This window comes from Macaca mulatta, chromosome 9 (assembly GCF_049350105.2).
Source record: "Macaca mulatta isolate MMU2019108-1 chromosome 9, T2T-MMU8v2.0, whole genome shotgun sequence".
NCBI lineage: Eukaryota > Metazoa > Chordata > Mammalia > Primates > Cercopithecidae > Macaca > Macaca mulatta.
In genome coordinates, this window is record NC_133414.1 from 12,354,980 (window position 1) to 12,371,919 (window position 16,940).

The following is a 16,940-nucleotide window of genomic DNA, read 5'->3' on the forward strand; positions in this document are numbered from 1 at the left end:
GGGGCATCTGTGGCCAGTGGGAAGTGGACAGTTTGAGCTGGCACACAGACTAAACATAATACAGCCACTCCTTCCCTTTCTGTGCTCTCACAACTACCGGTTGATGTGGCCGCCTGGCAGGTACCACGTTGTGCTGTGGCTGCTTGTTCTAGAGCCTGTGTTTCCTCTGCAGCTGTGACGCAGTGTGCTCTGATCTGGATGTTGCCGTCTCTGCATCCCCAAAGCCTGGAAGGGGACCGGTCTGCAGGGGCCATGCCGCCCTGTGACCTCAGCTGCTATCTGGCTGTTTGTTTCTGCCTTCCTTTGCTTCTGTACAAATGTATTAATAGACAGAAAGTCATCGCCTCTTGGCTATCTCAGAGACAGTTTCTGCAGTAAAGGGAGAGATTTCCCTGCCCCAAGGAGAGGAGTTACATAAACAGTGCTTAGAAGAAATAATAGTAATCCATATGCAGTCATGTGTTTATAAGTCGGCAAAGCTGCCTCACTAGTTGAGGCATGATATTATTTTTACTCAAAATAAAATGCCCTCAAAACCCCTTGGATTGCATTCCACAGATTAATTATATGTGTTCAGCCAGAAGTTCAACCCTCAGTTTGAAGAACCTCCGGTGAGAAGATGTCTTTTTAAGCAATTAACTACCTGCACTTTTAATATATAGACCTGATTTACTGTTTTACTATTTTCTCCTACTTAGGTTCTTTGCTTCCTTTCTTTTCATATGTCAGAAAGAGAGAGAAAGAGGAGGGGGAAAAAGGAGAGAGAGAACATGTTTTTGAACAAATTTCAAAACCTAGACATTTGGAGTAAAGAAAATTGGATTATTTACTTATTATAGATTTTATACTTCTTGTCTTGATTGGAAAGCAGCTGGCTGTCCCTAATAGCTTACCCAGGACTAATGCATTCCAAAGAATCTACTTATAAAGACCATTTCTGTACAGATCTAAAATTTTCACTTGTAAGGCAAGGTTAAATTGATCAGATAAGTCCAAAATCGATTTTGTAGAAATAGTTTACTTTTTTATTAAGTGTTTGGATATATGTGAGTTATTGAGAATACAATATTTTCTTGAAATGGAGCAAAAAAGACCCTTAAAATGGCATATGTAATTTAATTCTTCTGTAGTTTTCTTTTTACAAAAAATCACAATTAGAAAGGACTTTTTAAAAGCTTTTTTATGTGCATAGAAAGAAACAGAGAAAAAATATAGGTATGGCCTGTATCTTCTAGTGCTCTAGTTATAAATATAAATGCATAGTGAGTCTGTAGTTGAATATCACATATTAATTAAGTAAAAATTCAGTATCTGAACACTGTCTCACAGCATCTTAGTTGCTGACTCTGCATTTGCAGGCATTCCCAGGGTTATGGGATGAGCTGAGAGTAAAGATCTGGGTGCTCGCAGGAATGGAAATTGGGATCTGGCTGTAGGAATGGCAATTCCTTACACACTGTGTGACATTTCAAGTTCAAGGATTCCCTCAAATTGGCATACAATGCTTTTTAAACTGTAACAGAGAGAACAAACATGAGGGCTTTTGTTATCTGAGCTGTGTCTGTATGTGTATCTGTGTATGCATGTTTTCCTACAGACAAAAAAAAAATGGAATGGCTGAATTATGTTAAATGTAAAAACCACCAAAATAATTTTTATTCATTTAAAATACTAAGCTAAATGTGGCAGAGATAATAGTATTAATAAATTTTTATAAGTATGATCTCACCTGCTATTTAAATAATCATTGCAAGCCAAGCAATGTTCTAAACATTTGACATCCATGAGCTTATTTAATTCTTGCAACAACCCTGTAAAGCAAGTATTATGCTTATACCCATTTTATATATGAGAAAAAGCACAAAACTTGTTTAAACACACCATTAATGTTTATGTATGCTTGTTTCAGATCATGTGTGTGTGTGTGTGTGTGTGTGTGTGTGTATGTAGATAGATGGGTAGATAGCTGAATGGATGAATGGATAGATCTAGCAGATGATAGAGAGAGAGAGAGAGAGAGACAGATGATAGATATGAGAGAGAGAGATGTTTGTTTTACAGAAGGTAGAATCAAAGCTAGACACAACTGAGAGATAAAAGTTCATTTTTCCTTCTAATACCATTTGGAATTTGTTTCTATTATACAACAAATTTTAGCCATTAAAGTTTAAGAATAGAAAGTCTGGTATATTAAAATCTATGCAAGAACTTTACGAAAGCCCTTTGTTTTCTCTTCCAAATAATGAGCTGTGTTGTCTGAGCCAACCATACCCAAGAATGCTATTAATAGTGTGTGATTTTTAAAATTTATTTATTTATTTGGCCAGCAAAGGCAGAGTTTCCTAGAATTTTCCATTTGTCTAATCTCACAGTACCTCTTGCCTCTCAGTTTTATCCAAAAAAAGTCCCCCCAAATTCAAATGCATATCTGGAACCTGACATCTTCAACCAAGACTCTGCAGAGAAAAAGAATAAAATGAAATAAAACTTGACGATGTTTGAGATCTTTGTCAAACCATCCTTCAGTGCCCATATGAGATTTTCCCCTTTCCTTACCCCCATGGCTCTTGGATCATAATTATGCACATTCTCTAACTGGAGCTTTAACCCTATCAGTGTTGAGCCATACTTTTGGTAAGAATGCAAAGTGTAGACCCACTTAAAGTGACTCCTTTCTTAAGCAATGTCAGAAATATTTAGTCTCTGTTGCCACACAGACTGTGCATGAATTGCAGCCAGAGGTCAGCTCAGATATGCCCTTGCACGTTCAAGCTGCCAAAAAACATAAGAACATATTTAGAACAATGAATTGTTAAGTTGAAGCTTTCAACTCTCATGGAACGTTAACTCTCCAGCACTCATTGACACCTCTTTTAGCCTCTGATTAAGAAGGAAAATCAGGGAAATAACATGGACCTGGGCCACCTAATGGAAATGTTTCATCAGGCAGTGACCTTTGTGTTTGTCATTGTTTGTCCTCTCTGTTTCCCGGGGCATACTGTTTTAATAAGCGTTTGTAATTATAATGTACACAAGCATCTTAATAGTTTCCAAAGATATTTGGAGACTCATTGGGGCTGTTTCACAATGGGAAATTGTTGTTTATTTGGAGATGACTATAGTAGGATGCTGAGCTCCAGCCTCCCTGTCTGATTTGAGTGGGGTTTTGGAGGGAAGGATACCAATTATTTTTATTTTTATTTTTATTTGGATGGAGTCTCACTCTATCGCCCAGGCTGGAGTGCAGTGGTGCGATCTCAGCTCACTGCAAGCTCCATCTCCCAGGTTCATGCCATTCTCCTGCTTCAGCCTCCCGAGTAGCTGGGAATACAGGAGCCCACAACCACGCCTGGCTAATTTTTTGTATTTTTTAGTAGAGACAGGGTTTCACCGTGTTATCCAGGATGGTCTCAATCTCCTGACCTTGTGATCCACCCACCTCATCCTCCCAAAGTGCTGGGATTACAGGCATGAGCCACTGCACCTAACTGGATACTGGTATTTTAAGTGTCCAATGGTGATAGCAAGATTTCTGTGTTCCCATAAACTTTCAAAGTGGTAAAGCTAATATTTGCACGTGTGCTTAAATGTACCTGGCATTTTTGCTTTGTTGGGGTCAGTCTTTTCTGGATTGGGTCAGCAGCCATCTAGGTATCTGGAGTGTTGGTGGACTTCTCTGCAAAGTAATATAGCAGCAAAGAGCCCTGAGCCTCCCAGGCTGTGTCCCCACCTGCCTAGAGGACTCTGAGTAAATTCCTTTCTCTCCCAAGGCCTCAGTTTCCTTATCTGTAAAATGATAAAATTAGACCAGATTATCTCTCAGGTCTGAAGCTGTGATTAAAAGATGCTTGTGAAGCCATCTCCAAAGATTATCTTCATGAGTGGGTTACTCAGACATAGATCTTTAAAGAATAACAATAATAGTATCTGTATCCAATGAGTGTATGCTCTCTGCCAGGAGCTGTACTGAGACTTCAAATCTCTGATATTAATCCTTACAGCAGGACTAGGAACAGAGTCAGATAAAGACACTGTAGAGCCAAACAAATGCCAGGGTAATCAGACCATCAGAGGGTTGAATTCTAATGTATTATTCCTATTTTCACTAAATAAATATCATGCCAATATTTAGCTAATAATGATTGGATGGGGCAAAAAAAAAAAAATCCTTAGTTTTTCCAGGATGCCCATTTCTCTTGGTATGGCTCTCCTTTGAATATTATTTGCATTCAGCTGATGAGGAAATCAAGGATCATGGAGGCTGTGTAACCTGCTGTTATTCATCTAGCTGTGGTCAAGACGGACTTCAAATTCACATATTCCAGTGTCCATGACTCGTAGTCTCAGACACATTGGTCTATGACTAGGGTTCTGGGATTTATCAAATAAAAATATAGGACATCCAGTTAAATTTGAATTTCAGATAAGCAATGAATAATTATTGAGTGTAAGTATGTCTCAAATATTGCATGGGCCAGGCTTATACTTAAAAAAAAAAAATCACTTGTCATTTATCTGAAACTCAAATGTAACCGGGCATCCTATGTTCTTGTCTAACAATACTGTCTATGACAGAACCCAGTGATGGAAGCTGCATCTCTGTGCTTTACTGAATACCGTGAGTGGGCAGAAGGTCCTATCTCTGAGAAGTTTGAAATCCAGATGATGAAATTGAAACAGTAGATACAGTGAAAATGGAGGTACCCATGAGAACGCCTGAGTCGCCTTTGAAGATAAAGAATGCTTTGTTCTAGGGGCTCTATTTTGCATTTTTGTCTCTGGGGTCCAGAATTTGCATTGCTGTTTGTGCAAAGTAATCAAGAGAAGCAGAATTATAGAATTTCCATGTAGGGCAGTGGATGGACTTTAGAATCTAGAGATGTGGATGTCTTAATGTACAGATGAGGAGATGAGGACGTGAACTGTGCACAGAGTCATGATTGGTTGGGACTAAAATTCAGTGATGTGACTTCCTTCCCCGGGATCTTTCAGGGAATGAGGTGTGAAGGAATGCTCTAGATAGGATAGAATTAATCAGGTAGGACTAAGTAATCCTGGAAATTTTATTGAGATCAAAGAGGGTTTTTTTTTTTTTCAGTAGTTAAGAAGGAAATTCTGATATTTTGACCCAGATTGCTGGGGTACTGAAGGACTTATTCTTCTGTATTTTACAAATATTTTCATATCCCCATGAGCACATGAGAGTCTCCACCCCAGAGTATGCAGAAGGTAAACATCTCAATAATGGGTTACTCGGGGATTTTTGTCCATCCTCTTTCATTTTATTAACTCTGTTAAGAATTATTTCACTGCTAACACTCTCACCTCTCCATCGTGTCTCCTTCTGAGGATAGGTAGAGAAAATAGGAAAAATATAAAATGCAAATAGTTTATCTTTGCAACCTGAGAACAGACTACTTTGGAAAAGCATCAGGGAAGAAAAAAGAGTGTAAAGACATAGCAAAACAGGGTTCATCCATCGACTTTCAGTAATTGATCATATACTTCACCCTAGCTACCAAGGATGACCTAGAGTAGACTAATTATATTAGTCCCTCCTCTAGCCATGGAAAGTATTCATATTCCCTAAGGTGTCACCAGGGAGCTGAATTACGCTTGTGATTCAGGTATCCAGGATAGTTACTCCTTACAACACTTCTTAAAAGTACTTGTGTGTCATATCTGGCATTGACTTGATTTTTCTCTATGCAAAGAATATTGTTAGACAGAAATGTGTATGTAGGAGAGAGAAAGCATGCGTGTTTCATTACAAAAATAAAATATAGCAAATAATGCAAATCTTGAGTGGAGAAGTGTAAGTTATAAATCTCATTTTTCACTAGAGAGTAGAATAAAACACCTTCTTTAAAAATGAAACTAATTTGGATTAGGGAATCAATCAAAACCACAAATGAATGCAAATCAAAACTGCAAGATACCACCTCACACCCATCAGGATGACTAGTCTTAAAAAATAAAAAAGAAAGAAAGAAAGAAAAAAAAAGCAGAAAATAACAAGTTTTGGTACAGTGTTGGTGGGAATGTGAAACAGCCCAGTTGCTATAGAAAACAGTATGATGGTTTCTCAAAAAACTGTGAACAGAATTACACGTGATCCAGCAATTCTACTTCTGGGTATGTACCCAAAGGAATTAAAAGCTGGGTCTCAAAGAGGTGTTTGTACCCCAGTGTTCACAGCAGCATTATTCACGACAGCCAAAAGTCAGAGGCAACCCAAGTAGCCATCAACAGGTGAACAGATAAACAAAATGGGGAATATACGTATAATGGAATATTATTCAACCTCAAAAAAGAGGAGAATTCTCACTCATGCCACAACATGGATGGACCTTGTGAGCATTATAGTAAGTGAAAGGAGCCAGTCAATAAAAAGACAAACGCTGTATCATTCCACTTATGTGAGGTACCCAGGATAGTCAGATTCATAAATACAGAAAGTAGAGTGGTGACGGTCAGGCACTGTGTGTGGGGAGAATGGGGAGCTGTTTAATGGGGACAGAATTTCAGTTTGGGATGAAAAGAGTTCTGAAGATTAGTTACACAGCATTGTGAATGTACTTAATGATACTGAACTATGCACTTAAAATGGTTTCAATGGTCATTTTTATGTTATGTTTATTATCATAATTACAAAGAAATCAACAGACAAAATTGATTTGATCACTCATTTATAAAACCAGTATTTATGTTCCAAACAGTATGTTAGACCAAGAATGTCCAGGGCTAAGACTGATATTCTGAAATACTTTAGTAAGCATTCAAAAAACATTCGTGGAAGGACAGGAATGAATTGAATAAGGAATGGGTGAAGGAATGCATGATCCCACTGAACGTGACGCTGAGGCTGGTTGGTCATTTCTGTCACAGGCAAAAGGAGAAGTAGCGACACTTGCTGCAAATTGACCTTCCAAAATTGTCCACCAAAACACAAAATGAAAAACAGCACATGTGTCCAAGATCAGAGTTTAGAAGAGGGGATCAAATGGAAAAGAGAAAATAGGTAATATAGATTTAGAAGTTATAATACGCAGAATAAACCCACAAAGATGACCTCCTGTGTTGAGGAATGGTTTATTATCATCAATCTTGTCTTCTCACCATTGTTACCTTGTCAGTGTCCTATGGACTGATATTTATCTTGAATATTGACTTGCACACCTGTCCCTCTTGTCCACTTTTGGTCCCTTTCTGGTGAAAGTTGAAATAGGCAAACAAAGTGTGATATGATACAGGAAAATAGGCACAATTATTCATATATTAAAAACAGAATGGCTTAAAAGTACTTTTGATTAGAAATCAATCCATAATCCAGGAGTTAGGAACCCTGCATCTTTCTTCCAACCCAACCAAATTGTTAACAAGCTGTGGACCTTGATTGGTTGTATCACCCCCTATCTGAGACTCATGATCTATTATGTATCTAGACTTCACAAAAGGGTCTTTCCAAGGATGACTTCCTATAAATTTATGAATTTGAGATTCTGATCAATTCAATCAATTTGTGCCATAATTTTATGGAATCATTCTATGGAATTTGGACTTAAATATCTTTATTCCTTCCCAGGCATTATTCCAAGGGAATTGCTCTATCAGATTTGTAGGCACAGCAGGCTTTGGGACATAAGGTGCAAGATTTTCTTTCTGAGTTCCTTTCTAGTGAAAGCTTTAGCATGTTCTTCTCCCTCTAGACCTCAAGCCAGCCAACATCCCCAGAGATAAGAACCAAAACAGAGAGGATGGGGTGACTGGGACACACCCAGTGGCCTGGCCGAACTGAGATGGTGACTCTCAGCTTGTCCAGGGGTTGACTTCTGTGTTACAGGGTGCATATGTTCTAATGGAGCTTCTCAATGTTTCAGCAGTTTGCTAATTTTTGGAACTCATGTCATCTCATTTTTAACACATAACTAACTTTTCTAAAATCCAGGCAGGAGCAACCTGTAACCCCCTGGCCAAGTTCCCCCACCAACCCCACCATCACCATTTCTTCAATCCTCTGTGATATTTACCTCTTTGCCTACCTAGCATGACTGTATCTGTGTAGAAAGGTTAAACTATAGCCAGTCAAGGGTCAAGAGGCAGCAATTTCTGTTGAAAAGTTTTGTAAGACTCCTCTTTGAAAATGCCTGGCTGGTGTACTGTAATGAAAGTTTCCCCACTTAGCTCTCTATAAGCAATTGTTTAGGCTGGGAAAAGATTTCCAAAGGGCAATACAAACCGTGAGCTATTGAATGCCATGGAGTTCCTTTAAAAAAAAAAAAAAAAAGAAGAAGCCAACAGAAGGATACTGTAGAATTATAGTAACAATTCAAACAGTATTTATAGCAGATTGTTAGAATCTGAGTTGCAATGTAATCAGAGCTATTTTATAGCAATAGTCTTTACCTTAATACCAGTCTATTTTCTAAAAGCTTAAAAAATATAACATAGTTCGTATAATATGTCACCTCATAATGAAGCCAAGTTTGATTCCTCTTTTTGTGTTGCTCTTCCTTAGGTCCTTGGAGGATTTTAAAAAAAATTAATAACTTACAATTCACTCCCTTCTCTTCTTTTTTCCAAACTTCCTACTCCTTACCCTGTGGGAAAGACTAAGGAAAGAAAATGAAAGGGCTGTGGGAGAGAAGTCAGTCAAAAACAAGCCCACGAAACTCAAGGGGCTGTATTTCTTTATTTCTTTTTTCTTTTACACAGAGAGCATTCGTGTAAAGAAAATAAGAGATTTATAATTTCCATAATTTGGCTGGAAGAAGCACACAACTGCATACTTCCTGTGTGTTAGTCATTTTTGGTTGCCTAGCTGCAAAACACAAATATATTGCAAAACCGTGTTTTTATCACAGTGGTACACATCTGTCAATGAATCCTCTCTTGTAACTTTTTGTCCAGTGCATTAAAAACAATAGATGTCACCATATCCAATTCCCTGTTTCTGATTACTTCAGCCTTGCTTAACTCTGCATTTGATCTTCAAACTAGCTTGAATGTTGGGTTTGTGTGAGGCTGGAAGAGAGAGAATTGCCTACATTAAACCAAAAAGTGCTAGAAATGGGAAATGGTGGAATCCTAGAACTTTTTATTTTCTTCCTGAAGCCTGTAGAACAAAGAAAGGAGTGCTCTTACATTCTGAAGTGAATTGGATTTCCAGTTGGGCATTTCAAGTATGTTAGCATTAAATAACCACGAGTCACCCAGTGTTGACTTCGGATGGTGTCTAAGCGTTCTGAGACACTTGAATATGACCCCAGATTCCCTGGTGTTTACTCCCTCAGGGTTGGCTGAAGGTTGTGACTCACACTAAGGGCAGCTAGAACACCTCTGGAACAAGGTTTCCAAAGCCACGCTGCCCTTCGTACATCAGACTGTTGTGTATCAGCTTCCTATGAAGGCCCTCAACCTAAACAGGTGAGCCAATAAATCCTCAGGGAACGTGTTGAGAACAGGGATGAGAATGTGATGGCAAGATCAATGTTTCTGGACTTGTCCCCAGGGATATAAGACAGCCATCATTCCACTATGGACAAGGGGGCCCCTGACATCAACTTTCAGCCTTACCTCTACCTGATCAACCTGTTCCCAACTTAATGTTCCCCTAAGGGAAACCAGTACAATGCCTGGTACATGGTAGGCATTTAATACATATTTACTACGGTCGGGCAAGGTGGCTCATGCCTATAAACCCAGCACTTTGGGAGGCCAAGATGGGTGGATCACTTGAGGTCAGGAGTTTGAGACCAGCCTGGCCAACATGGTGAAACCCTGTCTCTACTAAAAATACAAAAATTAGCCAGGTGTGGTGGTGTGCACCTGTAATCCCAGCTACTGGGGAGGCTGAGGCACAAGAATCGCTTGAACCCAGGAGGCGGAGGTTGCAGTGAACTGAGATTGCACTAGTGCACTCCAGCCTGGGCGACAGAGCGAGACTCCATCTCAAAAAAGTAAATAAGGCCAGGCGTGGTGGCTCACACCTATAATTTCAGCACTTTGAGAGGCTGAGGCAGGCGGATTACCTGAGCTCAGGAGTTCGAGACTATCCTGGCCAATGTGGTAAAACCCTATATCTATTAAAAATACAAAAATTAGCTGAGAGTGGTGGCAGGTGCTTGTAGTCCCAGCCAATCAGGAGGCTGAGGCAGGAGAATCCCTTGGACCCAGGAGGCAGAGGTTCCAGTGAGCCAAGATCATGCCACTGCACTCCAGCCTGAGCAACAGAGTGAGACTCCATCTCAAAAAAATAAAAATAAAAATAAATAAATAAGTAAATAAGTAAATATTTGCCAAGAGAACAATTTGGAGAACTTTGTGGAAATGGTCTTAACACAGATATTCTAGAGCTACTCACAGGTAGAACTGAATATCCTCAGGGCCTTTCTGAAGATCCCAGATATAGAAACAAGTAGGATCACCCACAGTACAAGAATCACTTTTAAAAACCAGGAAATAGCCCAGGTTCTTCTGCATTTCACACTGGACCTCAACTTCTGGACAAGTGCCATGTTTATAGTAGCACAAAGGAGAGAATAACCCTTTTGAAGACTGATTATAGCTTTGCGAAGGGTGTGCAGGTGAGTTGGTTCAATAAAACATTGACGATCAAATCAATTGACTAAACAGTCATGATTCAGGGTGGAAATCCCATCCTGGATCCATTTACAGGACCTTTTCCCTAGGGTCCTTAGTGGTAGTCTCAAAGTTGCTTCTCTCTTCCCCAGTGTCTTGTTTTTAAAATGGAAATACTTGCATAAATAACCCCTGAGAACATGCATTCATTACACTGGAATCGGAGGGGAGAGAAGATAAAATGCAAAATTGGCCTATCACTACAAACAGTAAAGAATAAGATGCTTCTGTTATGAAAACCGGCTTTCTCAGATATCCAGGAATCACCCTAGGACAGCGTTTTAGAGCTCTGAATGCCAGGTGTACTAACCGGCAATTTTTGAAGTTTTTGAGCCTCCTACAGACACAGAAGACTCTGTGCGTGTATGTGTGTATGTGTGTGTGTGTGTGTGTGTGGTGTGTGCGTGTGTGTGTGCGTGCACGCGTGTGCATGTGCACACATGTATGTCTGTATATTTTTAAAGTGAGCTCTATGAAGAAAAATATGTAGCACAGAGAAAGGAGGTCATTTCTTACCTTTCATACTTTTGAGGATTCATTCTCATGCATAAAACTTCTGTGACAACGCCTTGTGTTTATGGCTTATCGTCTCTCCAAAGAGCTTTAAGCCCTGTTAGCATTATGGGCTGTTAGCATTATAGCACATAGACCATTCTCATCAACCTAGTTAATGTAAACGGAGCAATAGCAGATTCAGTTCAAAACCACAGGTAATGTTCAAAGGCACTTATGCTTGATTTGGGAATGTACCTGGTATTTTTCCTTACCAATTGTGTTCATTAAACTGATGCTCAAGGTGAACTCCTTTTCTATAGCACGCACTAATTGACAGTACAGAGAAGCTGTCCAGTATCTCCTTGGGTCAGGGTGAGGCCAGGCCAAGAGTAAGACCTTGCCACAAATCATCTAGAAAGTAGATAATTAGCGGCAGACAGCATTATCTCATTTATTCCCACACTGTGCCTTGAAACTAGGTAGGAATATAATCAAGGATTGTGAATCGTGACGATAAGAACAGTGTGTGCACAGCCCCATGTTAGAAATGATGAGGAATTTAAAAGTGGACATGAACATGAGCTTTTCAAAAGAAGACATACATGCAGCCAACAAGCATATGAAAAAAAGAGCTCAGCATCGCTGATCACTAGAGAAATGCAAATCAAAATCACAGTGAGATGCCATCTTGCACCAGTCAGAATGGCTATTATTAAAAAGTCAAAAAATGACAGATGCTGGTGAGGTTGCAGAGAAAAGGGAATGTCCATACACTGTTGGTGGAAGTATAAATTAGCTCAGTTATTGTGGAAAACAGTGTGGAAATTCCTAAAAGACTTAAAAACAGAACCACCATTCAACCCAGCAATCCCATTCCTGGGTATATGCCCGAAAGAATGTAAATCATTCTACCATAAAGACACTTGTACGTGTATGTTCATCGCAGCACTATTCACAATAGCAAAGACATGGAATCAACCTAAATGTCCATCAGTGGTGGACTGGATAAAGAAAATGTGGTATGTATACACCGTGGAATACTATGCAGCCATAAAAAATGAGATGGTGTCCTTTGCAGGGACATAGGTGGAGCTGGAGGCCATCATCCTTAGTGAACTAACTCAGGAACAGAAAACCAAATACTGCATGTTCTCATGTGTAAGTGGGAGCTAAATGATGAGAACACAGGGACACATAGAGGGGAACAGCACACACTGGGGCCTGTCGAAGGGTAGAAGGTGGGAGGAGGGAGAGGCTCGGGAAGAATAACTAATGGGTACTAGGCTTAACACCTGGATGATAAAATAATCTGTACAATAAACCCCCAAGACACAAGTTTACCTATATAGCAAACTTGCACATGTACTCCCGAACTTAAAGAATGATAGTTGAGCTGGGCTCAAAAACACAGGACAGGTGCCAGCCCAGACTAGACCATGTGTATTCCCTAGAATTCTCACAACTGCATGAAGTCGTTATTCCCATTTTACAGAAGATTCCAAGATTGCAGAGGTTAATGACCATTGTTACGAGAGATGCCTAGTAGGGACCATCCTGCAAGTCAAACCCAATTTTTCACCTGACCCCAAAAGCCTTTCCTCTGCATAACAATGAGGAAGCTCACCAGAAATCTTCAGCATCCCGCTTCAGACAAAACTTTGGTTTGATGTGATAGATAATAAAATTATAAAAGTCATTAACAGCACAAGAGGAAGCCAGACACACGTATGGCACAGGCTCCCAGCAGGCAGCCTTCATGGTGCTTGTCCCATGCTGCCTCTCCCGGCTCACCTTTCTCAGTGGTTTGTGGATCTGTTTCCCCGAGCTCCACACCTTTGAACCATCTTTGTTCCCTCTCCTCTCCCCTCTCTTTTCTTATCAAAGTGGTAACAAAATACTGTCTCTCCTACCTTCTTAATGTCTCTCACATTTGTGCCCTTTCTACCTCCCATTTTTCTTACATAGGAGGCTGGAGTATAAATTAGGGACACGGTGCCTGACTGGAACATTAGCCTCCTCACTAAGCTTTGCATCTTGAAACTGCCAGTACACCTTGTGGCCAGATGGATTTTTTTAATGTATTGTTATTTTTAGAGACAAGGATCTCCCTCTGTCTTACAGGCCAGAGTGTGGTAGTGCAATCCTAGCTCACTTCAGCCTCTGTGCTCGGCTAATCACTTTTTATTATTATTATTTTTGTAAAGGTGTGGTCTTGCCATGTTGCACTGACTGACCTCGAACTCCTGGCCTCAGGTAGCCCTGTGGCCTCAGTCTCCCGAGTAGCTGGGATTACAGGCTCCAGCAGATTGATTTTTTTTTTTTTTCCTGATACAAAGTTTTACTCTGTCACCCGGGCTAGAGTGCAGTGGTGTGATCTTGGCTCACTACAACCTCTCCTCCCAGGTTCGAGTGATTCTCCTCCCTCAGGCTCCTCAGTAGCTGGGGCTACAGATGCCCATCACCACACCCAGCTAATTTTTGTATTTTTAGCAGACATGGGGTTTCACCATGTTGGCCAGACTGGTGACCTCAGGTGAGCCGCCCCCTTCAGCCTCCTATAATGCTGGGATTACAGATGTGAGCCACCATGCCCAGCCCAGCAGATTGATTTTTAAATGTCCACATGGTTATTGTGTATCAGCCCCTCAGTTTGTGTGCCACAGTAGGAAAAGAGGCATAGCGTATCCTTCTGGAGTTTATGATCTCATGGGGGACATAGACGAAAATGTGTGAAGAAATGCATAATTGTAAGACCATAGAGCTGGATTGGATGGTGGGGTGTGGGGACAGTGAGGCCAAGGGCAGAATCAAGGATGACTTTTAGTTTTCTGTACGGAACTAAGCGATGGTAGCACCATTTAGGAAAAATGTGAAAGATTAGGGGATGATTCGAAGTGGAGGGAGGGGAGGTTGAAAGTCCAATTTTGGACATGTCAACATTGAGATAGTTCTTCCATAATTCTTAGACATCCAAGAATAGGTGTCCCATAGACAGCTGTAACTATAAGAGTGGAAGTTAGAGAAGAATTCTGGGCTTGACATACGAATTGTGGAATAAAAAATCAAACTGATGGAAATAGACCAAGCCATGGGGATAAATGAGGTCAACTAGGGAGAAACATAGGAAAAGAAAAGGAGAAAGGAGGAGAGGGGACCTGAAGAACCACATCACCTAGAGGGTGGAGAGAGAAAGAAGAACCAGCCAAAAGAAGAGTAGCCAGAGAGAGAAGGGGAAAATCCAGGAAGGGTGGTGTTACAGACACTGATAGAAAACATTGTTTCAAGGGAAAGCAATCAATAGCAGTGTCAAATTCAGCTGAGAGACTAAAGATAAAACTACAAGTGTATCTGTTAGATATGACAACACTGAAGTAGATAACAATAACAACCAATGCATTGGTGGCCAGGCTGATGAAGCCTTTCTGGATTGGACTGAAAGGGAGAGAGGCAATGTATGCAGGCAAATCACTACTTGAAATTTTTATTTAATTCTGTGATTTTCTTACTGAGAAATTATAGAAGACTCCCTTTTGCCTGTCACATAGAATCTAGCCTTATTTTCATTTTTCATTTATTTATTTATTTATTTATTTGAGATGGAGTCTCTCTGTCGCCCAGGCTGGAGTGCAATGACACGATCTTGGCTCACTGCAGCCTCCGCCTCCCAGGTTCAATTGATCTCCTGCCTCAGCTTCCCGAGTAACTGGGATTACAGGCGTGTGCCACCATGCTTGGCTAATTTTTTTGTATTTTTAATAGAGATGGGTTTCACCATGTTAGGATGGTCTTGACCTCCTGACCTCGTGATCCACCTGCCTTGTCCTCCCAAAGTGCTGATATTGCAGGCTTCAGCCACCACATCTGGCCTGTAGCCTCAATTTTAACTTGACCATATGAATACACTGGTTTGGTTAAATTGAACTAATCCTAAATATTTCTTACCTCTGCACTTTTGCCTACAAGAACCGTTACACCAGGAATTCCCCACTCACTCGTTTGTGCCCCACTCCTACGTTGTCATTCATGACTGTTGATATGGCTTGGCTGTGTCCCCACCCAAATCTCATTTTGAATTATAGCTCCCATCATTCCCACGTGTTGTGGGAGGGACCTGGTGGGAGATAATTGAATCATGGGTGTGGTTTCCTCCATACTGTTCTGGTGGTAGTGAACAAGTCTCATGAGATGTAATGATATTTTTAAAGGGTTTCCCCTTTCACTTGGCTCTCATTTTCTCTCTTGCCTGTTGCCATGTAAGACATGCCTTTCACCTTCCGCATGATTGTGAGCCCTCCCCAGCCTCATGGAACCATGAGTCCATTAAACCTCTTTTTCTTTATAAATGACCCAGTCTCAGGTGTGTCTTTACCAGCAGTGTGAAAACAGACTAATACAACTGCTGTGATCTTTTCATCCTCAGAATTTTTATTGCACCTTCCATCACCCCTATAGTGGCATTTATGAGATACTGCTTTTATTCATGTATCTTTCATGTCTCAATGAAGCTTAGACTATAATGGACCTTATACTTGGCATTTTCCCAACACGAAATCTTATGCATATTAGTTCAAAGTATTAACGGTCTGACTGGTGGTGACATTCTCTGCTCAATTATTCCCAGCTTTGGAGTCATTGTCAAGGAAAACAGACCCCTCAGACACCTCCCTAAATGCCATCCCCAGGAAAAGTACTGGCAAAGTGCAAGATCCTGACCCAATGCCCATGTTTTGTTTTGCTTTTAGTAGACTTTTTTTTTTCCACTTTAGAATAGTTGTAGATTTACAGAAAAGTGGAAAAGATAGCAGAGAGAATTTCTATCTACCCCACATCCAATTTCCCCTATTGCTAATATCTTGTGTTAGTATAGTATATTTATCACAATTAATGAACCAATATTGATACAATATTAATTACCCAATATCTATACAGTATTCTGTTTTCCTTACTTTTTACCTAATGTCCTTTTTCCATCCCCAATCCCATCCAGGATGTCACACTACATTTAGTGTCACGTTTCCTTAGGTTCTTCTTGGTTGGGACAGTTGCTTAGACCTCCCTTGCTTTTGATGACCTTGATAGTTTTGAGCAGGACTGCTTAGATATTTTGTCAAATGCTCCTCAATTGGAATTTGTCTGATGTTTCTTTCATGACTAGACTGGGATTATGGGTTTGCGGGAGGAAGAGCACAGAGGTGAAGGACCACCATTCCCATCCCATTATATCGAGTGTACGTACTATCAACATGGCTTCTCATGGTTGATGTCCACCTTGGTCATCTGGTGTTGATCGCATTTCTCCACTGCAAAGTTATTCTTTCTCCCACCTCTTCCCATACTGCACTTTTTGGGAAGAAGTCACAATGTGCAGCCAACATTAAGGAATAGAGAATTATGCTCCACCTACTTAAAGGCAGGATATCTACAAGAAGTATTTGGAATTCTTCTGCATGGAAGATTTGTCTCTTATTTCCCATTTATTTCGGTATTAAATTATTTATTTATATCAGATGGACTCACAAATTTATATTAATTTCATAGTTTGGATTGTAATTCATTACTCCGTAATTATGTTGCTTGAATTGTTCTGTCCTTGGCCATGGGATGCTCTCGTTCAGTTGTCTCCTATGTATATGTCCTTTGACACATTCTCACGTGGATTTTATTTGTTTTGTTATATTTTGACTACTTACCTGCTCAAAAACAAGATGTTTGATGCACATCTTGTATTTTTCTTTCCCCTGTCTTAGAATCAGCCATTTCTCTAGGGAGTCCTGGTTCTATTTATTAGAAAATAGGCCGGGCGT

The 16,940-nt window shown here is 40.2% G+C and overlaps 1 protein-coding gene across 8 annotated transcripts in view; it reads left to right on the top strand.

Annotated features, from left to right (window-relative positions):
- The window catches only part of CELF2 (CUGBP Elav-like family member 2), a 538,967-nt gene that overhangs the window by 24,014 nt on the left and 498,013 nt on the right, over positions 1 to 16,940 (top strand). For 2 of the 8 annotated variants that reach the window (XM_077945723.1, XM_077945726.1), the window contains one exon: positions 9,294 to 9,426. The exons of the other annotated variants lie outside the window; for them this stretch is intronic. In XM_077945723.1, the coding sequence (XP_077801849.1) occupies positions 9,404 to 9,426 (23 nt within the window). In that variant the 5' untranslated portion in view covers positions 9,294 to 9,403. The remainder of the gene's footprint in view (positions 1 to 9,293; positions 9,427 to 16,940) is intronic. 8 annotated transcript variants of the gene reach the window in all.